The sequence below is a fragment of the Manduca sexta genome, chromosome 22, assembly GCF_014839805.1.
Source record: "Manduca sexta isolate Smith_Timp_Sample1 chromosome 22, JHU_Msex_v1.0, whole genome shotgun sequence".
In the NCBI taxonomy this organism is placed as follows: Eukaryota; Metazoa; Arthropoda; class Insecta; order Lepidoptera; family Sphingidae; genus Manduca; species Manduca sexta.
The window spans coordinates 5,537,488-5,562,281 of NC_051136.1; the positions used below are offsets into that span (position 1 = coordinate 5,537,488).

At 33.5% G+C, this 24,794-nt stretch overlaps 4 protein-coding genes across 5 annotated transcripts; 1 reads left to right on the plus strand and 3 right to left on the minus strand.

The window, feature by feature from the left end:
* Window positions 1-75: 75 nt before the first annotated feature.
* LOC115443949 (tumor necrosis factor receptor superfamily member wengen) lies at window positions 76-17,361 on the minus strand. Its single transcript, XM_030169566.2, has 4 exons — window positions 16,870-17,361; window positions 15,122-15,599; window positions 12,562-12,687; window positions 76-257 (listed from the first exon to the last, which is right to left on the minus strand). The coding sequence occupies exons 1-4, from the start codon at window positions 16,885-16,887 to the stop codon at window positions 196-198; spliced, it is 684 nt and encodes a 227-aa protein (XP_030025426.1). The 5' UTR covers window positions 16,888-17,361; the 3' UTR covers window positions 76-195.
* LOC119190148 (zinc finger MYM-type protein 1-like) lies at window positions 266-6,256 on the minus strand. The gene has a single exon (XM_037441354.1). It carries the CDS (start codon window positions 6,193-6,195, stop codon window positions 4,219-4,221), a length of 1,977 nt encoding a protein of 658 aa, XP_037297251.1. The 5' UTR covers window positions 6,196-6,256; the 3' UTR covers window positions 266-4,218.
* A 934-nt stretch (window positions 17,362-18,295) lies between the features above and the next one.
* On the plus strand, window positions 18,296-20,927 carry LOC115443948 (transmembrane protein 41 homolog). 2 transcript variants are annotated; one of them, XM_030169565.2, is made up of 5 exons: window positions 18,296-18,789; window positions 19,233-19,377; window positions 19,712-19,840; window positions 20,067-20,404; window positions 20,686-20,927. In XM_030169565.2, the coding sequence occupies exons 1-5, from the start codon at window positions 18,618-18,620 to the stop codon at window positions 20,853-20,855; spliced, it is 954 nt and encodes a 317-aa protein (XP_030025425.2). In that variant the 5' UTR covers window positions 18,296-18,617; the 3' UTR covers window positions 20,856-20,927. The 2 variants fall into 2 exon arrangements, with proteins under 2 accessions (XP_030025425.2, XP_030025424.1); XM_030169564.2 differs by having other exon boundaries at window positions 18,315-18,672.
* Window positions 20,872-23,291, minus strand: LOC115443947. Its single transcript, XM_030169562.2, has 5 exons — window positions 22,637-23,291; window positions 22,074-22,222; window positions 21,542-21,711; window positions 21,145-21,404; window positions 20,872-21,052 (listed from the first exon to the last, which is right to left on the minus strand). Exons 1-5 carry the CDS (start codon window positions 22,974-22,976, stop codon window positions 20,958-20,960), a joined length of 1,014 nt encoding a protein of 337 aa, XP_030025422.1. The 5' UTR covers window positions 22,977-23,291; the 3' UTR covers window positions 20,872-20,957.
* Window positions 23,292-24,794: the final 1,503 nt, after the last annotated feature.

Here is a 24,794-nt window from a genome sequence, read left to right on the forward strand (position 1 = left end):
TATTTGTACGAATACAATTTAAAAACAAAATATTTTCCGCAAATTGTTTGTAAAATAAAAAATTAAACCAATGGATATATTTATGAAAATATATAATATTCTTTTCTCTCGGTGTGCGAGGTCACATTATTGTTATAGGTACATATTGAAATAATTTTGTACTGATGATTCCCTAAAACTCTCGGAGGTACAGAATCAAGACTGGTGCTTTTCTTGCGTGTACACGTTGCCTGTCCCTTTTTTTATTGTGTTTGAACCTGTAACAATAGAAATTGGTCTTTATTATAATACTTAGATAATTGGTGGGAATACTAAAATTATAATAATCGGTTACTCTTACGTAGTAACGTAAGTGGCAGTTTGCAATATAAAAAGTTCCTGTATGTATAGCTAATGCTAATTGCGATTTGTAGCGACCATATTTGAATTTACGGCTTGTGCGCGTGTGAGTTGCATTCTAAACGATGTGCAGCTGTCGAACTATTTGCGGCTACCTACTGTAAAACATTGCGGAAATTAAAATTTCTTTTTATCGATTTGCATAGAAATTTTTAAGGTTTAGTCCGTAGGTACTCGCATAAAACCGAATGAATATAAAACTTGTATTATGTAGGTACTAAACACATAGCTAGATAAAAGAGGAAGTAAACTATAAAGATCTGTCGGCAAACTCTGGCAACAATAATTATTTAGACCATGTACAGTTTATAAATTTCTAAATTTAATATGAACACTCGTTTATAAAGTCGGCAAATAGCGCGGAACGTGCGAGAAACGTCTGCTACAGTCGGATTTCCAGGAAGCAGCTAACTCTAAACACCGCATGCTGATATTTCATTTCAACTGTATTTAACCTTCACGCTCGTCGTCAATTCTTGGTTCCGTCTGGCACGCGAGACGAACAATTTAAATCTTATTTGCGAACGAGCAGCGATTTACAGAGACATAAACATTATAAATCATGTGCTGTTCGGTGAGTGTCGCGACGAGATATTTGTAGCGTGATAAGGGCGGAGCGTACACCCGTGATGACTGACACGCACTCGTTATGCTGCTTATGGACTTCTTGCCGCAATTTATTTTAAAGTATTTTTTTTTACAATAAAAAAAGTAAATTTCAGATGTAAAATAAAGAATATTGTAAGAGACGAGGGCTATACGTTTCTTAACGGGTAACTTCAGTGTCTGTCAGTGGAAGCATTGTTCACACACAACAATCGTGGCATTTTATTGGACTCTTCACGCCTGCTACCCACCTCTATTCTTACCACATAATGATCTCGTTAAAACGTACGTGTTCGAGGAACTAATGTTATTCTCTTAATTCCACTAAAAAGACTAATTCGAACTCTGTTTAATTTCACGCAATAAATACACGCATTTAGGTACTGCGGTCGAATAAAATATGTAGTTGGAATTTGATAAATGAAAAATATGTTTATAATTCCGTAGAGTTTTATATCAATAGGTGTTATTGACTCGAATGTGATGAAGAGTTTGCATGTTAAGGAACAACGACATAAAGAACGGCCACTTCCGGAGCCCGGAATGGAAAGGAAATTCACTCGCGAATTTGCCATTCGAAACACGATTACGTTATTGTACTGTCCCCAGTCACATGTATGCTTCAGAATATTGTTTATTATTAAACATAAACGACATTGGTGCTTACATTATGTAGCCGTTCGTTATGCCACTATACAATATTTTATTATGTAGCGCCCCGAAATATTAGCCCCTTACAAGAAAGTAAACAAACTGTATAATATTAGGTACTTAATATATGTATAGTTACCAATATACACGAGTAAAAGTAAGTATTTATTTTAGTTCGTATATCGAGCGTGAACTACCGACTACGTCATCGACAGCTTTTATGTTGAGGTTCAATAAATCAAAACGAATGAAATCTATTATTGACTGCGCAAACACCGCCCGAAAGGAAGCTTTCGGGCCATTTCCTGGCGCTGAGAGAAATGAGGTCGTCTTCCTCTGGACTACGCTGTTAAATGGGATTTTTTTATTTTTTTATATTAAAGAATGTCTTGTATATATATCTAGGATAGACTATCTTTTAGTGGAAAGTTTGATTTTTTGTTAGTAAATAGTAAACGCAGTAACCTCATAGAATTTTAAGTTTTATTGATTCTTATGAATGAGATTTTTGGATGCAACGGAACCCACGTTCATTGGAACTGAAAACAGCGGGCTGGAAACACCGGATGCTAGTCCGCTGAATCGGACATGATAGCTTCCTACTGACTGTTAAGTTGGGCGTCAGTTATTCTGAAGAGAGGAATGGAACGCAATAACTTCCCGTGAAACTGTCAACGATAAGAAATTTACAAAGGGATTGAAATTGGTCCTAATCGCATAAATTATTTTTGACACAATGTTAGCAGAGGTGAAAACGAGTAGGTGGATTGTGGTTTTATGTATTTTCCCAAAACTAACACAATAATATATATTTTTGCAGTCGGTGCTTAATTTAAATTGCCAACTAAGTAACAAACATTCAAAAACAATGTTGATTTAAATTAGGTATCGATTCCAAAAATGTATTTAACATGCATTGTTTATTGGTTATGGGCTCCTTTTTCCGCTCTTAGTCCGTAAAGTAGTCAGGCCATTCAACGCACATATAAACACACAAACGCGAATTGGAAATAAGACTACATTGCTTGTGTGTCAATTTCTTATTAAACCGTATTAAATTACTATAATTTGAATTGTAACATTTTTTTTTATTTTAATCTTAATCTTCGATCCAACCCCGACAATAAACTAATCCAGATAAGGGCATAGGCAGGTGGGGGCCAAGCCCCTCCACTTGATTCAACATAAGTACATGTACTTTTGTATGTGAAGTAAGTACTTACTTACTTATGTTAAATTATTGGGATTACCTACCCGGCTACGCCTTTTTTTATAGATTAACATGGCAAAAAACTGTTCTCATTGTTCTATTGTCGCGATGGATTGGAAAAAGCTGTTTGGATCTATTATTAAAAAAGGCAGTAGGTAAAACGCAAACACGATAATATTACAATATTGCATGTTTTGTTTGTCTATTTGAAAATTAGCGCAGAGGAAGTAAGTTATGTACTGCGTCTGCTCTTATTGTATGTAAGATGTTTGAGAATCAGATTCGACGGCTCTAATTAATTGATTTAGAGATCACTGAGGTTTACCGAATTACATATTAGAGTATGTAAGTACTTAAGTAAAACGGACCTAGCATAGGTACCTACTACGGGATTTTAATTGTGAACAATACTACCCTCTCCGATTTATTTGTGCAAACATAACTTAAACTAGTGAAAATGTTGCAACTGACATGGAAACGGAAAATGGTCTAAGTACCTCCTTAATTGGTTGAGCAGAATTGGTTTATAGTGTACTTATAGAAAGCAAATGCGTAATGGGTGACACACCTATACAATAAAACGTAGCGGCAATTTGGTAAGTATCTTTTCATAAAGTCGCTTTCTTAATAAATTTTGCATTACACTTATAACACAAGTACGTTATACACGTGGAAAATATAGGTAGCGATATCATAAAGAAATAATTTAAGTATTTTAAAAAAATATTACATACTTCTAAGACGTTTTGTAAGTTTAAATAGTGTCTAAGATGTTTTTATTACATTATGGTGCTATAAGGCCCTTCTAAAAATAAAGTTCCGTACCTACCTACCAGTGGCGTAACTATACCGTTCGAGGCCCGTGGCAAATTCATCGGATGGGCCCCTCCCCCCAATTTAAAAAAAATGAACCAACAATAATAATATTTTTTTATTTTATAATACTTATTTATACACTTTTACTTGTAAGAGTACAATAATAAATCACTACGTTAAGTAGGTACATACAAACTTTATAATTATACTTAGGTACTTGATTTTCTAATAATTCACTTTAAAATAAAAATACCTAATTATAACCCTGGGTGTTTCAAAAGTAACGTGAATAGGCATCTTCTGGGTAAGCTCGCTCCATCGTAGACCACATCATAGCTTAGACATGATTGTGGTCAAGAGCAAGCCCATTTCAAATAAAAAAAAAAAAAAAAAAAGTACAGTCAGCATCTTATTGATATGGGCACATAGAGTAGTCAAAATGATTTGAACAACAAAAAAAGCAATTTGATATACGCAGTCCGAATAATCATATTGTTAAAAGCACACAAGTTGTTCAAAATATAAAATGTTAATTATTAAAATTCCTTCCTTCGGACTTTCTGTTCAGCAAAAGTGGTAATGATATCATCAAAGTTCAAATTTCGGGCCATAGAATTTTCGATGGATAGAATAGCTAAGTTGCTTAACCTGTCTTGTCCCATAGAATTTCTTAAATAAGTTTTTATCAATTTCAGTTTTGAAAACGATCGCTCGGCACTAGCCGTAGTCACAGGAATGGTGAGAAATAATAGAAATGCAGTGCACACTTCAGGAACGCTTGAAGATATAAAATGATTTTTTATTATTAATAAGTCAGCAAGTTCTCTTATAGAAGATGATGTTTCTATTTCGTGTCTAAAAGAGGATCGAAAACTGAGAATTTCCTTGCAAAACGAGATGGATATATCTTCTTTATATAGATGGACAAACGCTAAAGCCTTCTCCAACAAATCAGTATCGTTCAAATTTTGTAAAGTGGCAGGTTGCAAGACACTGAAATTGGAAACAATTTCATTCATTCCAAGGAAACGCGATCTCAGTTGATTAATGATTATGTCTAATACACGATAGAATACGTTCACTTTAAACAAGCTTTCAGGATCTTGGAGACGTTCATCCTCACAAATTTCATCAAAATGACGTTTCACTTTTCTCTGACGAGTTTTAGGAAATTCAGGGTTTATAGACCATTTCGTTGCAATACTATTTGCCTCCATTTTTAAATCTTCAAATTCATTTCGATACTTTTCAAGTTGTTCTAGACATACTTGTAAACGCTTTGAAGCATTTGAAAGATCGATGGCTTTAGACTGAAGTGCTTTAGAAGCCGCGTCTATAGTTTGCAAGACTTTGCAATGGAAAACTAACAACATAATAAAATTGTAGTTTTCTATCTTCTTCTTCAGCAAGATAGCTTCATTTCTCTCATCTGTTTTGGAATTTAACAAAATAGTTTTTGTAAGCGCTTTTTGAACATCAACAAACCGAACTTTTAAAGCAAACATGGCATCGAAGCGTCCTGCCCATCTAGTTGGATTCATTGTTTTTAATGTTACTGAATTTGATGATACCCGGGTCTCTCCTTTATTGTCAGATATAAAACTAGATAATATATTCCATCGTTTAATACTATGGCCAAAAAAATTATAAATTTGTTGCACAGTTTCGAATAATGTTTGTATTTCTATGACCTCTTTTACTGCATCATTTACCACCAAATTTAAATTATGAGCAGCACAATGGACATAAACTGCATTTGGCTCTACATCTCTTATGAGTTTTTGAACTCCGCCATAAGTGCCTTTCATGGTATTAGCTCCGTCGTACCCTTGTCCACGGCACTTATTGAGAGAAATACTTTTGTCATTTATGGATTTTATTATCTGCTTGGACATTGCTAAGGCAGTTTGATCCTTAACCTCATGAAATCCTAAAAATGACTCTTTAATTACAAGAGTCTTTGGAGTTCCATTTTCATCTTTCTCGATTATACAGTAACGGTAAAGTTCACACAATTGATCTGTTTTGGAAATATCTTGAGTAGTATCAAATAAAATGGAATAAAATGGTGCGGTTACTATTTCATTTACCAGAGCATTTTCCACTTTTTGAACCAGAACAGCAATGAGCTCATTTTGTATTTTTGGACTTAAGTATTTAATCTGGCCCTTAGGTTTGCTTAGCAACTCTTGTAAAATAGGATCGTATTTGGCTAATAACTCAACAATACTCAAAAAATTTCCTTTTGGACCTGAATCGTGGGCATATACCAGTTCTCTATGGCCACGAAAAGCTAAATTACAAGTTGAAAGTGTTAGAGTAACATCAAGGAGTCTAGTGAGTACCTGGCGCCAAAAATTATTTTCTCTCTTGATAATGGACTCTTGCTCTTCATCTAGTGTTCCATGTAATTGCCACTGTCGATGTACAAAGCATGAATGCAAATGTTCTTTCGATGTCTCATGTCTTTCTATGGCTTCCACAATATGTTTCCAATCATCATAGCCTTCCATCCAAATATTTTGTATATTTTTAGATGCCCTACTTGTGAATAACCAACATGGTTCACAATATGCTTTTGCAGCAATAGGGAATAGCACAGCCACGTACGTTCTAACTTTACGCCAGATTTAGAAATACTGTAATAATATCTATCCAAGAAAGATCTTTTGTTACTATCCCTTAAAAAGGAGCCTTTTGGTTTACAGGGTCCGTTTTCGATCACAAACCGTTTTACTTGATCATTGAGTTCTTTGAAGTTACCTTTATCAGTAACGTACGGTAAAGATTTTAATTTTTCTATATTTAAAAATGATTCGTTTGAAGATTTGCTCGTACCGGGTTGTGGTTGCTCTGAATCTAAATATTCACTGTTATCGGGCTCTGCGATATTACCACTTATGACGACATCATTTTCTGCCCTTCTGACGCACTGTTCATTTGATTGTTCTTCTATACTATCTTCATTCTTAAAGTACTGACTTATTTTAGGTAACTTTTTGTTTTGTTCTTCAGACTCCTTCTTTCGCTTTCGTTTTTCGCTTCCACTCTGATACTTTCTAAAACAACACCGTAAAAAGTTTGTAATAATACTATAGTTTTTATAAAATGAAAAATCTGATTGCTAAGAAATGCCAAAAAAGCGACCGTACAAATGTATGTAACGAAAGTCCACCAGTTTGTTCAATGCTTAATTCAAGCGTGCAATTTTATAATTATTGAAAGAACGATGAACATAGGTAAATAGTTTCGGTAGTTACGAAATATCAAAATAGTGATTTGTGCTTTTATAGGTAGATTAAAAATTAAAATGATTGTTATCTTATAAATTATTTTAAATATTAGAATAAAATTCTTACCGCGTAGACATAGTCAACCTATTTTCCCAATTGACTTATTAAATATATTCTCACTTGCAACAAACACCCAATTCTTACAATAATAAACAGCTAACTGCTTGAGAGCTTGCGTAATAATAGAATAGTGGACTCTTTCTTATATACAAACTTGAATCGGGGATTCCCCGAGAGCGTCAAATTGTCGGGACGCGTAGGTAAGTATACTCAAAGCGCTGTTGACCGAAATTTACAGCGGGAATTCCCCGAACATCCGCAGTAATACCAACACGCGTGGCATCGGATACGTTCTAAAACTGGGTTACAACTTTTTTTTTACAAATCCTTTGAATTTTTAATACATTTTTGAACTTGCTTATGCAACTCAGTAGGTAAAAAAAAAAATCAAAAGACGAAACTTTTTTTACTAAACATGTATGATAAATAATAAATGCTGGGAGTTGGGGTTCTCCTCTGACCGGGGGCCCCTTCCAGCTGGGGGCCCGTGGCATTTTGCCGACTTGCCACCCTGTAGTTACGCCACTGCTACCTACCTACCTACATTGCGTTTGTGTTCATTGGGTCTTTTATAGTAAAGAGTGCAAACAGGTTTTACATTTTACTTACTTATTTTTATAGACATTACGATTTTTAAAAAGTTTGCACCCACGTCAATAATTTATTACGTTTTCTAGGCTTTAATTTTTGGAATTTTAATATTTTTATACATTCATATTTCATAATATTCTTACTCTGAATTTATGTATAGTGTTTTTCGATTATTTTGTAATGCCATTGCTTTATTTACCGCTCAACAGTCATAGATAATATTAGACTCATAAAAATTTACCGTAACTTTTCCTACTTTCAACTTAGACATTGGCAAAATCATCGTCTGCCAACGATGGAGCCACAATTTAAAAATTGAATTGAATTGAATTGAAGCTTTAATTTAATTTGTAATTATAATTAAGAACGTCTTCAATGTTGGAAGATTAATAATAACCCATTACGGCTTCTTCACGACAACACGGAATGATACCTAAGCGAGGAGCTACGTGACTCGCGTTTGAATATCTTTTACGTATTTTCAATAACGACTCATTTAAAGAATTATACTTACTCAGAGCAAACATTAAGTAATTTAGCCAAAGTAAGCAAGTCTTAGCAATACTAACAGTTAGTTCCATAAAATAGTTAATACTTAGTTACCTATTTTACCATTTGTTCAAATAACCATACGTAGTATTTATTGTGGTTATGGGTAGCAAAACAAATATGACAAAGGTTACAAAAGCTAAGTTATCGGGTATTTGAATGCGGAATATCTGGCTATTCTGTCAACATACCATGCGGTATGGCCATAGTCAGCAAATTCTTTCCGTTTACGTTAATTAAACATGCATTTAGAGATAAACATGCATATAGATTATAGAGATCGATAATCTTTATTAAGCTAATAAGTATGTATATCATTCATCATAATTGTCTATTCTATATCATATTGATTTATCACATAGATGCACGTTACACAATAGATTTCATTTCAAAATCTATCGCAAAATTCAATCTCATAAACACAAACCTAATTTTAGCAGTTCCAACAAACGCGTTTTCTTAAGATTTTGCATGTTAATAACTGCGTTACATTGAGTCTTATTTGGCACAATACCTTGGATTTGCTGGATAAATAAGTTAAGGTCATAAAAATACATAATTAAACAGATATTTATGAGTTATGAAGGTACGAAAGTCGTGCTTTGTGTTAAAACGTGACTAAACCAAAATTATATTGTTCGTAGTATGCAAAGACCTCACCGCTGACTTTTATCCCACGACTGGTGTGCCCTGACGGAATAATAAGTTCTAAGTTCAACGCACATAGCTCACCTCGTGCAGCCTTGACATCTGCGTTTTATTATGCGTTTTTGTATGTAGAACTAGATTATTTCGCGTAGATAATAACTTATTTTGCCGAAATACTTTCTGCTCTACTTCAACTCTGTCATAAATTAGGAAAATCTATGTTCTGAGAATGTTTCATTTTTATTACATGTTATGAAAAGTTGCAGAACATTCAAAGCCCGGATATTGCATTAATATTTTATGACTTATAAATTATAATTATGCTAAGTAAATCTTTGGTAAAAACACATAATATTTTTTTCATGGATAATATTGTCATGGAAATAGTGGACTTCATATTTTACAGCCATATAAAATTCCAATACAAACACCGATACGGTTCAACAGCCTAATAAATCATGTATCGAAAGAGCAAGGTTTTATTGTTAATTAAAATATTTATTGTCAAAAAATCGGTATGAGCAGGAAGTGAGGGCCTTCCAGTCGGCTCGAGTGAAGCCCTCTGGGGCGGAAGCACGGGCGGTCGACGTCTCCGTGACAAACTTGCATTACAAATAACCTCTAATGAACACACGTGCTTAGTTACAGACCGATTGGGTCGATTACCTGCCCACAGTGCTCAGTAGCTAGCTAGCCAGCGACGCCCGTACCTATGGCAATTTGTCTAGACCACGCGCCTCGCAAATCGCATCAGCTACGAATACTTAAAATAGAATATGAAGGTACCTACTTTGCCACGAGTACAATCTAATCTGACTAGACTGAATAATGTTTTGTGCCTTTTTTTAATCTGGAATAGAATATGAAACACTTGTAAAGTGATTTAAGTATAATAAATATAGGTATACTTAGGAATAATCGAAGATTAATTTTATTAAAAATATTAAAAAAAGTCTACTTCATACCTATCTGAATAATCTTAATAAAGAGTGCAATGCTTTGTTAGAAGCACACAGAGGCGCTTTCGGAGATTGTGTATGAGCTCCTTTATATTCTATCGTAAATTAGAAAGTGTCCCTTGGGTGTGTTGCAACACAATTGTCGGGTGCCAGGCCGACGTTTCAATCACATAGAGTATAAATAAGGGCATCGACAAATCCATTAAAATGTGATCGACATCGGGCACGCGTGCGTGATGGCATCCCACGACCTCGATCACACTGATGACGATGCATCTGCGGCCGTGAAGGCTTATTAGACCGTGATTGACGATTCACTAAGCAACCGTTAATACAATGCTATAGTGCCTAGTCCCGCGCCACTGCATTGTGGATTATAATCTACTAACAAATAATCTATCAATTTGGCAGCCATGGTATGGCTACTTTTGTCTATAACATAAGCGAAGGAAATCGCTGAAGAACGAGACTGTAACAATCTTGCAGATTCAGTCTTATTTTTAACAAAAATTAACAACCATACCTAATAATAAGTATCTACTAGTAAATTTTCTCCAAACAAAATTCGATATCAGATTTTTATATTCTATGCATAAACAGTGATGGGTATAATTTACCATGAAGACTGTAGAATTGGTTTCTAGGGTGGTATTTGTACCACTCATTAGGGTAGGTTTGGGCCATGTGGCTCTATCCTACATATACATACTATATAAAATACATTCCATGAAAATTAAACGCATTCCTTGCAAATATAAAACACATTAAAAATAAAAACAGGTTTATATTTCTACGTAATATAAACGTGCGTCAAGAAATTCTGCTTCTGTATGTTTACACGAACTCGCGAATGTGATATGGTTATAGAAATACGCGCGTTTCTGGCAACAGAGTTAATATTGCATTAGGCGGTGTATGTAAAGAGAGCCAGGAGCAAAACAAAAATAGGACCACTGGAATGTGGGCATCAGAGGCCATTTGTATTCTTAAGAACGTTTGCTATGTTAAAAAAGCGTGAGAACAAGTCAAACAGCTAAGCATTGTGGAACTTCATTAATTATCCTGTTCAATATTTAAATATGAAGTAAATTTAAGATTCTTGATAAATTATTGTACTATAAAGCGAAATTAATAAAACCCCTCGATTTCCATCATCTTCGGAGATCTAATAAGAAACAAATTTTTATCATAGTACCTACAAACTATTTTGGTTTAACTTCTAAAAACGATATATCGCATCTACAGTAACGTAAAGAAATATACTAAATATAAATATGATGGGACGATAACAATAAATCCCGGCAGCTTCCACATCAATAAATCATACTAAGAATTTTTATTAGCACTTAGTATGGAATGGCTAACACATATAAAGCATCTAATAAAATATGGAGCTACCTACGCCATTTATTTTTATGCACGCACTTGGGTAGAAATACCTGTATTATCCACCTATGTTGACGGCTCTAATCTACATGCTCTGTTATTTTTGCTGTTTTCCTAGAATATAACAGAACTTTAACGTTGTAATTTGAAATCGCAGAATCGATCTTGTTTAGTAAATCTATTTCTGTAAACCTTTAAGTTTTCTATTTAAAACTAGATGACCCGGTGAACTTCGTATCACCTACATACATTTATTATTGTTATTTATTGTGAAACACAATTTTGACATACAATACGTATGTTATCATTATCTGTCTCTCGCTAGTCGAGAGTACAGTTTGCACGTGAAGTAGCTCGTCGTACATTTGATTAACTTCGACTATCTAAGTCATCTTCTCCGTGGCATTTTGCGACAATAACGATAAATAAAGTTCTCACGCACTGACAAATTGATGAGAGATTTTAATAATAGTCTTGAAATTTATTTATTTATTTTCTATTTTTAAGAACCCACTGACACTTTTACACTTTATTTATTTCTGAAATGTTTTGTATTTGAACAAAATAAACCAAAGAAATCGGACCTCATATTACAACTATGAAACAGACTTATTTATGAATACATCTATATATATGTTACAGTTCTTTATTTCTAAAAAGAGAAAAAGACATGAAATGTTTGACAGGTAGGAACATTTTGTATTGAAAACTTATATTGTCGTTTTTAGTATTTTCCGTTATTTATTATTTATGTTCGTCACCGTTTAATCCATCCCTGGACTTCCACAAATAATTCAAAACCAAAATTAGCCAAATCGGTTCAGCCGTTCTCGAGTTTTAGCGAGACTAACGAACAGCAATTGATTTTTATATATATAGATGAACATGAGTCCACACTACATTGAATTGAATGAAAGCAGGTGAACTCCAAGAAATTATAAAATTAATGGTACAGAGATTTCCTGGCAAATAAACATAAACTATCGATAAAGAAGCAGCACTGTTTATGAAATATTGTTATAGGAAATGCATTATAATTTTGTTATGGTTACGTTATTTACAATGTGACCTCGGGAACGTTCGATCCAGTTGTAAATAAAAGTGTGGCGCCTATGTGACCTGCGCCAGACAGGCGCAAGCGCAGTACCCACGCCCACGCGACACATTATTTTAAAACTTGACTGGCGTGGCGCCAGAGAAATTGTACCCATCTTCACTGACGACCTGACCGTTAGCGTAATTTATGTTTGTGTAAATATTCCTTTTTTGGGACTGCTTTTAATCCTCCAGTGTAATGACGGTTTTGTTATGGAGACGTAATTAGAACGTTTAAGGTTTGAGGTCGTTAGTATGACGCTCGCTTGTTTTTGTTTTGAATGTAAACACAACATACCCAGTAAAGAATCTTTTCCGATGTGAATGTTACAGTAGATGTGGTGTTCCGGGGACAGCGGTGGTTCAGCCGGCGCCTCGCCTCCTGATTCCATGAGTTTAAGCTTCGCTGTCAGGTCTTGAACATCTGTAAATCGCAAAAATGTGATAAATGATAACTAGAAAAAAATTGAAGTAGATATGCCGGGCATTTATTCTGATTGCGCTGCACTGATCTAATGAACGACTAAATTGAAGGCATTCTCGCATAACTTTAAGATATAATGTAAGGATATCTATTATCTTTGGCTAGTTATGCAACATGGTTGTGCTAAGCTTCACAACTGCAGAAGCTTATTTCTGTATCTAGCAATCCAGTTTGCATTTCGTAATACAGGTCAGGTTTACTTTGGCACAGATTTTGCTCGTAGCTAGCTAACGTTACTTTTTCAATAACATTTTCACTCTAGACACCGTTTTTAGTAACATTAGGTAATCACTTCTTTAATGAATGTCTGATGAAAATATTATAATTATTGTACACGATCTGTGTTCGAATACAGCTTAATTAATTAAATATGGCTATAATATCGGCTAGATATAGCCAGTTTATAAATTATTTCAAAACTATAATATTATATTATGAAAGTTACCAACAAATACAATGACATTAACGAATTCATTGATGAGTCGGGTATGCTGAAAATGTTGACTTGAAACTTTTCCATATATGCCAATGTCGGCACCATTACTGTGCTACCATATTGAGCTAATAATTGAAAGTATCTCCTGATTTTTATTATACCTTTACTAATTTTAGAATATACGAATGCAACGAAAAAACCGTTAGCTATTGTTACGCGGGCGGTCCGCTACGCAGGTCAAAATTAGTAGCGCACATGTTCAAACAAACCCGCATTGTTTACATGGCCTGCGCCGTGCGCGGCCCGACATAGAATTAGGTCTGCACACCAACTATGAGTTATTGCTAATGCTTCTCCATCAACAAATTCAATACGCTGCTTATTATTTTTCCCACCTGCTTCATTTACAATAACGTTGAACGTTTAAAGTGGATCAAACCGAGTCTGTGTTGTATTATTCTCTTTATTTTTACTACAGGGTGGTCTACCGCACCAGACACGTAGTATTAACTAATTTTTACTACCAAAAGTAAACAGCATTTTAAAGTAGACTGCCCACGTCATGCGCATTCGAAACAGTTGTTATTCTTGAAGCGTCATCAATGTCTGGATAATAAAAACGACACAGCTCGGAGGTCGCGCGATCAGATCGCTCGTCCTGAATAAATAAAGTTTAATTTATGCTTCGATGAACATGTTTACACAACGCGAATCGTTCCTTTAGCAACCGTTTCTTCTGCATGCCAAGCCAATTTTTTATAAGAATCGTTACGGGCAATTTAGTTTTGGCTACCTACCTTGTATTTTGTACAATGTGTGTCGAATAATAAGCGACAATGTTAATGCTAATAAGTTACAATGTTATTTTACTGAAGAATTTAAATACGTTTTTTTATATTGCAGATGACTAACAATTGAGCAAATTCATCAGCGGATAATAATTATTAATTCATGAACGAACATTTAACATTTAAAATCATTACGTTGCCAATCTCGAATGAAAAAAAATAGATTGGAGAGAGAGAGGAAACTGAACTGATGCTGCATAAATGTTATAAATTACATACACGATTATAGACAAAAGAATAGGAGGCGTAATTTACAGCTAGATTAATATTGTTTTATGCTGAAATTAAGCGAAACAACTGTAACTACTGAATATAATAAGACTTAATACATCATGTTTCAACATGGTGAGCACAGTGGAATACCAAACAATACTTTTTAATTCAAGGTGTTGGATGGTGTTTCTACTGTTGATGGGCGGTTGTTTCGCTTACCATCAGGCGAACGGAAAGCTCGTCTCGGCATTCAAAGCAATAAAAAAAACTTGATCAATAGTCATATATACATCTATACGTATGCATGTAGGTTTAGTATAGTAATAATATCTTCGTAAGTCAACGCATGCATGAACATCGGTGTCTACCGTCCAGTTTCCACGCTTCATAGAGAAACTGGCACTAGATCAAAGTGGCAGTTCATTAAGTAAATTTAACAGCGATTTTAACCTAATTAGATGAATATTAGAATATAATGTGATTATTATATTCCAATTTGATTACTGAAATGTATAACGAGAAGTTTTCATTTGATTTGTGCTTTCTAAAATATATTTTAGAAGAATTATCCTGAACTATATTTCTTTGTAGTAATTGTTAGCAGTTTTGTTAGCGGTGATAAATAGATTTTGGCTTATAAATAAAGTTGTTTAAGTTGTTCATGTATAGACATTGGTTAAGATTTTCAATATGGTGCGTGGGAATATATTGCAGTAAACTCACTCCTTATTTAGCACTAACTGAAACAGAAGTGAATTCACTACAATTTATTATAGTATACTAGTACAATGGGTATGAGCGATATTATCCCAATAAGATTTGTGAACATAGCATTTATCAAAAATTATGAAGTAACATTAGAGCCAATGCAACATACCCGACTTGAGCGCCTGCTTAAGCACCCTCCACTGTTTCGCATGGTACAGCGACAGAACAAGCACAACTAGAAAGAATACTACACAACCACTCGCCGCCAGGGTGAGGCTGGTCGTTTGCATGTCCCACACTTGTTCATCGTTACGTTCCGTCACTTCACTGTCGTAGTCCACATAATCGTAGTATTCGTGATCACTGGGCACTGAACTAGTTCCATTATTGTCTTTGCTTCGGCGGGGCGTGTTGAAGCCCCAGATGTTGATCTCATAGAGCGACTGGCAGATAGTGTCGCGGTGCAGCTCACATGGGAACTTGACGACGAGCCTGCGCGCCGTATCGCATCGCGTGCAGGGGATGCAGGCGCCGCGCTCCCGATCCCACCAGCTATGTCCACGCTCGCACTGTTCTATACCCCACACGGACCCAAGCGCTAGTGTAGCTACCAGCAACCACAACTTGGATGTATCTCCTCTCATTACCTAAAAAATTAATCAAACGACAAGTTTATAAACGGGAGATGCCACAATACAAGGTAGATTTTCGAGACACAAGAGATATCGGCAGCTTTCTTAACCATTGTAGCTACAAATACACCTTCTTAGAAGACTGTGCATCTTTTTGGAAGATATTAAGATTCCATTCATAGATTTTGAAAGAAAAAAAGGCAGCGTGATATTGAGCAATTTATCCAAACAAGTAATTGCGTAAATTGTCTGTTTTTATGACGACTGTACTTTATTTTGGGATTGCAGATCTTAACACCCTAAAAATTTATGGTCAGTCTCCTAAAAAAGGTTTTTTGTAGGTACAAAGTTAAAGTAGCCGACCGTACTGTCCCATTTTAAAATCGACTCTGTATAGAAAAAGAATAACTGTTCACGGTTTCGCGCTTTAAAAAGTGCGTTTCCAGAATAAAAAGCAGCCTATCAGGCCTAACGCAGATTCCTATTATCTAAAAAAATATCAGAAACGGAACTCAAATTATTGTTTTACTGCGTTGCAGTAAACAAACAAAAACTACTTAAATAGCTTTACTTATATTAGGTAAAGGTAAATGCGGATGTTTGTGGAATGTTGGATATTAATCGAGAAGAATACGTAGAAACTAGAAACTGCTGAACACATTTAGATGAAATTTAGCAAACGGGAAACTATGATACCCTAAAATAACGTAAAAAGTCCACGGTATGAATTTTATTCAAGAAAAGGTCATTCACGAGGGCGGAGTCGCGAACAACACTTAGTTTCTATTAGAATAGGCGTACCTATCCCTCAGTGAAAAGGTAATATATAGGTAATATTAGGATACTTACAACATAGTACAATAACACATAGTTACCCTGAGAAAAGGCACCAGCCGACCATTTTTACTATTAAAATAGCCTTTTTTTTTTTTAAGCATGTTATATAATAATTATATAAAGCAAATACAAAAAAGGTTAGTGATTTAAGAAATCAATATGAAGTTAATTGATTACCTATTCATCAAAATAAATTACGTTTTGTTTTACATTATTTTTCCCAGGTTGCCTCCTTCTCCCCTATGTTATTTTTTGACATGTCATTTGGTATTGTAATTCAAGCAGCAGAGGGAATTTAAAAATGTTTACATTTTTTTTAATGACAAAAAATTTTGACATCCCACTGTAGTTACCTACCTACCCATTATCAATAATTTTATTATTGTAAAATTTACATATAATGCATAACTAGATATATGAAATGCCAATAAATAAAGTTGTGCTTTACCTTGTTCCTTAAATTCATGTATGCGTCCTAAGTATTCACTATGGACCACATCTCAATCTAAATAATTACATTTATTAGAAAGCCCACTTTCACTATAGTCACATTTGAACATTTGGAACGTTTTGTTATAAGCCTAGTTTTGTAGTTATTTAATAAATCCATTAATTCTTTTAACGAATTTAATATCACTAGGTTTTTATTATGTATAAATAAATAATTCCACTCGGCGTGGTGCCGCGATATATCGTTTGAGACACACTGTGCGTCTCAGCGCAAGAGACGCGACCGTATCGCGGAAAGTTGTTCCCATCGATTCTTTATCCCTCCTCCCACGCAGACGGCAGGATGCCCGCTTGGCTGCTTACGCTTTACGAGTTACGACAACAACATAATATTATTATTATTATTGTGAAGCGGGAGATGAGCTGAAAATGAAAATCAAGGAGATGAAGATTCCTCATTCCACTGTTAAAATTAAGCAGACACTTTTTTTACAATGTCTTATTTAATTCACGGAGAGTAGAGGCAAGGAGCACTACAACGGGGACAAGTTGAAAAACTATCCAACTGTAATGAGCAAATTATAACTCAAAAACCAAACATAATAGCGTTAGCGTAGCAGGAGGGTATGACAGTGAATTGTGTAATGTCTTTAGTTGAAAAATTTAATGTTTGGTTATTTATGTAGTTAATGTATGGAGGTTGATGAAGTTGCAATATATAAACCTTCAACTATAACAAAGAGGTAGCCTTTTTTTCTTCTTTAATCCAATATCCTATTCAAAATCTTATTCTAATAATTTTTGGCGCTAACTTTAAAACGGATGCACTTCCTACCGCAGCGCCACAATAATTTGAGATTTGCAACGGACACTTCCATGCATGATGTGATTCTCCTTACCTCTACCTTCCATAATTTCGAATGTTTGTATGAATAGATAAGGACCTACCCACAAAATTTTGGAAATTCTTATGGAAAATCTATAGAGCGGCGAATGTGCAGCTTCGTCTTATTTTATATTTTTGTTATTACCTACATGGAAACGGAATTATAAAACAAAAATATAACTTAACAAAATAAAATTGGAAATAAAAAATGCACCAATAGAGTTTAAATGAATAATAAATATAGATTTTTTATCTCTTCCTCGTTTTAGGAAGTTGAGTACATAATATTTTTATTGAATTGTTAAGAAAGTTTTGTAGGTGACAGAGATAACAATTATGAGATTAATTCTCTAATAAAACGACTATTTATGTAGTAGGTGGATAGTAACTATGTAGTAAATAACTTTTAAATATTTAATAGGGACTCATTTATTTTTATTCTTTGCGTATAATGGAACGTATATCGATTTGTCAGATTTTACGTTCCATTTTTAAGTTTGTTGGATACTTTGCATATTCCCGCCTTTCTGTCTTGGTTTCACGTATTTCAAACATTGATTTTCAGAAAAGAACACAAGATTCTAAAGTTGCAGATGGTGAAAAATTTAATTTTGACATTTATAGTTTCGTACAAAAATATTGTGTCATTGTTTCAGTATGTTAATCTTTGATTGAATTTGGATTTCGGATTTCTTAATAATTATTAAACTAGTTTACTATTAATTCAGTTAGCAGCGCCATAATTATATAAATTAAATAGAAACTGGAACCATGCTAACTTATTAAACTTGTAAATCACTCAATAGTTGAGGGTTATAAAGTAACCTTGGTTTTGTGCAGATTACAAAGTCTAGGAAGCTATGTGCACCACTGATCACAGTACAAGAAGACGTCCACATACTAGCGACATTCAAGGTGAAATCCAAGATCCCTTAGTTTCTTCCTCGATCCAAATTTCCTATCCAACATTCATTAAACCTAGAAAAGGACGTATCCGACTTGACCGTGTTGGTCTGTTTTATCCAGTTCCAAGTACATAAACCCTTTTTTATTTATTGTTTAATGTTGAATTAGTATTGGAGTTCTTGCTTTATTTTTTTTTATTTTAAGATTGTTATTGCCTAGTTTGCTGAATAGTTATCATAAATTGTATGTTTATAGTATTTATTTTAGAAAATGAAATTGTAACTAATTTTATCATTGTTAATTGGCATATCCATGTAGTATTATACTTAGTAAGGATAGGTAGAAAGTTTTATTTAAGTAGTTTGTTTAATTGCATGTATTCATGAAAACATAAATGGGTATCCACTACAAGTTTAATATTAAGATTTGGCCATACAAAGCCATGCAGTGTTCAAGTAGTGGACAAATGTTGTCAGTGTAAATTTTTTTAGCACGACCCTATATGGTTCTGTAGTAGCTATATTTAGCGTATACTTGGGTATATGTCTTAATATAATATTCTTTTACAGACTCAGACATGGACACAGTGAACGTAATTGATACAAAACCAAATAATATATCAACATTTAAGACTACAATTTTAGTCATAATTATATTTGTATCTTCACTGATTGCCATGCGGTTTGTGTTTAAGCTCGTACCTGATTTGGATGAGTAAGTAAATTTTTTATTAGTTTGATTTAAGAAATCAATGACATAATGTGGACTTTTGTGGTGATCTAATTTGTATACGTGGAAACATCAATGGCAAAAATAAATTTTGAACGGTTTTCAACAACCAATAATACTATTATTTGGACTAGTTTATGGGCATTATAAGTACAACATGGCCCATTGTTAGTAAAATTACAATTTCACTAAAGTATAGTATATTTTGGATTACATTATGGTGATGTAAGCATTGAGAAACTTAAATTTAGGAAAGCTATTCTTATTTCTATAGCTATAAAGATTCTATTTAATAATAAAAATATCTTTTATTTTTCAGAGAAGAGAGACAGTATTTACGTATGCCATTAGATTTAGAAGATGCCAAGCAATTGGGCTGGTTGTTAAACAGATACAAGGACAAATATTTTTATCAAGTTTTATTTGGAGTCTCCTTTGTATACATATTGTATCCTTTACATATTTTAATCAGGTTAAAATTTATCAACACAACTTTATAGCTCTATGCATGTGTGTATTTCATTAATCAATGTCTGACCTAGTCTTATTCTATTATTAAATGTAGATACAAAAATGAACTTTAATAACAATATCTTTTTTCAGCTTTTCTGTTGAACAATTATGTATATAAAATGAATATTTGCAATCATGATTATCCTTAACCATCAATACAGCTTGCAAACATTTGCAATACCCGGCTCCATATTTTTGAGTATCCTTTCCGGATTTCTCTTTCCATTTCCAGTAGCTTTAACATTAGTGTGCTCTTGTTCAGCCATTGGAGCAAGTTTATGTTTCTTTATATCGAACCTACTTGCAAGGAGATTAGTACTTAAGTACTTGCCGACAAGAGCTGCAGAATGGTCTACAGCTGTAAACAAACACAAAGACAATTTGCTCAACTACATTATATTTTTACGAGTAACTCCATTTTTACCAAATTGGTTTATAAACATGACAGCACCAGTGGTTGGTGTGCCTCTGAAGCCATTTGCACTGGGGACATTCATTGGTATGTATTTTACTACCCTACTATATTTTATAATTTACCATAGGGTATGTTACTAGTCTTATTTTTTCATAAACACTCAATAATACGTAAATACGCTCCTGTCACTGGTCATCCAAGCTATTACATTGTGGCCACATGGCCAAACATAAAAAGTACATACTTTACATAAAAGAGATTTTGCGATGTTTCTGCGCGCCTATTTATTTTACCAGTTTTATCTAAAACCCTTTAAATTACAATGCACCTTAAAATACAATTAATTGTATTTGAAATTTTTTCAGGTGTGGCCCCACCTTCATTTGTTGCTATCCAAGCAGGACAAACTTTACACACACTGACATCTACAAGTGATGCATGGTCATGGACATCAATTACGGTCCTTAGTGGCTTTGCATTGATATCACTTATACCTGTATTCCTCAAAGATAAACTTAGGAAAAAATTTGAATAAAAAATAGTTGTTTTTTAATTTATAATAATTTATTTATTAATAAATTGGTGGAGTACATTCCATTATAATATTTACTGTTTTACTTTTTTCTTTGGTAGTTAATTACATTTGGCAATATGATCCCAGATGTCCAATGAATGAAGAATTGTCCGAAGAAGACACAACTTTTGGTTTCCAGTACCACCAGTTATACCACACTGAAATGAAAGCATAATAATATGTACCTACTTAAAAACAAAACATTCACTATACCAGATAATCTGTAATTGGTCTTTATGACCATACTTACATAAATAATTCTCTTTCAATTCTACTTGTAAAGACTTACACTGATGTTTACATTCTTCTGCAGGAACTAATTGTATTGTCCGTGATCCACACAAAGATAAAAAGTATGCAAAGCTGCATTCTGTGTCAGGAAGGTGATAAGTTTTCTGACTTGTATCTATAATTAGGTATCTTTCAAGGCTTTGGCCAAATTTTGGTACCACTTTTGGTCTTTTTATGATTTCTCTGAGTACTCTTGCTTCACTTGTCTTATATAATTTCCTGTAGATTTCAACAATAAATAGTTAAAAATATTATAACTTTTAAAACTGTTATTAACTAATGCATATGATCACAGTGTGAAGTATTTACAGTTTATTGAAACATAATTTATGTAGAATATTAATATATTAACTCACCATATATAATAATTGTCAATTTCATTATGATCCACACGATCAAATACTTCTTTGGGACGTAGATAGTACTCATTGTTCATTAAAACCATTCGACTATCTCTTTCAATGAGTTTGTAGGTGCTTGCATATAGAAATCTTATATCACCAAGGGTAATTCGTGGCTGATCAGTCTGAAATAAAATATACTAGATAATACATCAATAACGACAATTCTTAAGTATAAAAATGTTTACAAAACACTAGTTTACTACAAGGATGGTCGATAAATGTATTCTTCAATTGATATTATTATTAATTAAAACAAAACGGCAAAGCTAAACTAAGTTTATTGTGATATAATGACATGTATTCAGTCCACTAATATATTAGCCATAGATAATGTTCACAAACAAACCAAATTGACTGGGCCACTTATTTTTCCCATGTTCACAATATTGATTTATTTTATTTTTATATAAAAAATACCTACACTGTGACATTGTATACAATGTAATACCCATGATATAATATAGCAACACTACCCTTTACTTACTTTGTATATAAATGGAGCAGTGTTCTCATTGGTGACTGGTTGTGGATTCTCCACTTCTCTGACATTATTTACTGTGCTGCATGGCCAACAGTCCATGTCAACCACTGTGAAGAATGGATTTTGAATCAAACATGTTTCATGATAATATTCTGAAATAAAGCAATTAACAAAAGAAATTAAAGAACAAAAAATAAAATTGGCAAAACAATAAAGGGTAACCAATAAATAAAAATGAAAATAATTTATATTTACACACACACACACAACACGCCTTTATCCCTTAAGGGGTAAGCAGTTGCACCAGGGCACCCATTATTTAACAAGTGTCTTCTGTTCCATAAAGTGATACAGGTGAGCTCATTGCCATATCGGGCACAAATTCTGGTGTATGGGTTCTACTAGGAAGAACCCATTATCACAGCCTGACCTGGGATTCAAACCCAAGATCTCAGATTCGTACCGCGAATGCAATACAACTAAACCACTAAGGCAAATTATATATTATATTATAGATATTTCATAGATTAATATTATATTATAATATTAATTAGAAAAATACTCACCAGTTAATGAAGGAAATATTGTCAAAATTGGAATAAATATTTTCCGTAATAGGCTTAATACAGTATAAATATAATCTTGTAAACTGCACACTACACTACTGTAAATGTACTGGAAGTTGTAATGGAAACAAATAGCGAACATAATCAAGAGAAGTGTAATTTTGTGCCTTTTTATAAAATCCATGATTCTTCGTGTCATTTTTTGATCTTCTTCCACTAAAGATGATAATGATTCAAAATATATTTTTCTAAACTCATCTTCATTCATGCCGGTACGTAAGCATTCTTCCTTGAGTTTTTGGATAGATTGAATGTATTTTACGTATGACTGTGAATTCATCACTAAGCATTATATTTAGTAATATACTTCGATCTAAGAGCGACAAGGAGTTTGATAGATCAGAATATATAAAAAAAAAAAACAACAACAAAGTAAGCAATATCTATAGGAACTGTAATATATAAATAGGTATTTTATATTAGTTTAGACAGTAAGTGCTTTTATTCGTAAGAGTAAGTTTTCTGTGCCTTGCTTGCTGAATATTTAGATCCTGGTTTCAAAGAGTTTAATTATATTTAAAATCTAAAGCAAACCACAACAAAATAAGTAATTAAACATGGATTTTGAAATGTCAAAACATGAGAATTATTTGCTGTCAATTTTTTTTTCTTCGTCCTTATAGGACAGGCTATAGTCTTACGACCATACTGCCTAGTCTTACGTATTTTATTTGCTGTCAAATGTCAGTTTTTTTCTACTTAATGGACTTAATGTATCGATTCTTGCCCACGGATACAAGTCTTTTAGAACTCAAATGTCAGGCTTATGCAGTGTTGTCATTCTTAGCAAATCAAAAAGACCATAAATTACATAAAAAAACAAACAGTGGTAAAGAACATTTTTTGAACATTTAATCTGCTGCCTAACGTAAACTTATTCAAATTGATAAGTTACGGTTACTGTTATAGGTACTACCAACAAAAATAGTGCTACATTTCTTTCAATTGCTTAAAAAAAAATTAAATATTGACATAAAGATATCGGGTTTCACATAATGTTCCAAAAAATGGCTAAAGGCAGCTATTTTTGTTGATCAGGAAGTTAAAAGTGTAGTTTTAGATATCCTATATCAGTTTGTGAAAAAGTGTATTGCTGATTAGCGTGGAGACTACTATTTCGCAAGAAGTCATACAAAGGTGCGAGTTATGCAAAAAATCAGTAAAATGAAAAATTAAATATACTCTCTAAATATTTATTTGTAAATAATTTTTTTAGGGTTATAAATTACTAGCTTGTGGTGACAGCTTCGCCCACCTGATAAAGTTTGAAAAGTCAGAGGTACGTGCCCTTGGGTTTTGAACCTGGCGACATTTGTGTCGGCAGTCCGTTCCACACCCAAGTAGGCTATCGCCACTTTAATTTAAAAAACTTCCATATGTTTGGTAAAAAGTATTTTTGTGGTAACATTATTATGTGTACGTAAACGTATAGTATTTCTATGGGCATTATTGATGCAACGGAAATGTAACGGAAGTAGAAACAGAATCAGTTATCAAAAGAAAATCTTAGTGGAAAGGGAAACAAAAGTGGATGCGGAAGCGGAAGCAAATAAATCCCAATCTCAATCTTCAATCCGATTACGAGAGTGGACCAATCAAAATAATTCATTTGTAAGCATGTCAAAAAACAACTTTGTTTTGATTGGTCCATTTTTGAGATAGATCGAGAAAAGAAATTGGGATCGTTGATTGAAAATGGCGGTAAAACAAAAAAAAAATGGCAAAAGGTGCGGAAGCAGAAACAGAAAAAAATTGCAATCATCCATAGTTCCAGAAACGAAAACAGAGGTTTGTTATATCACTGTCCATACGGAATGTTGTTCTACTCTGGTTTGGGGACTTGCAGTGTATGAAGGGCCTCGTAAGTTGTCTTACTCACTTAAGGCGATACCTTCATACATTTGTTAATCAGTATAGTAGAATTTAATTACGTCTAGTTAGTGATTAGTTCTCGCAGTTGAAAGAAAAACGTAAAAATAATTAATAATCATGGATATTTCGGCCTTTAAAATTTAATATGACGAAATTTTCGGCCTTTAAAATTTAATATGACGAAATTTTAAAGGCAGAAATATCCATGATTATTAATTATTTTTAC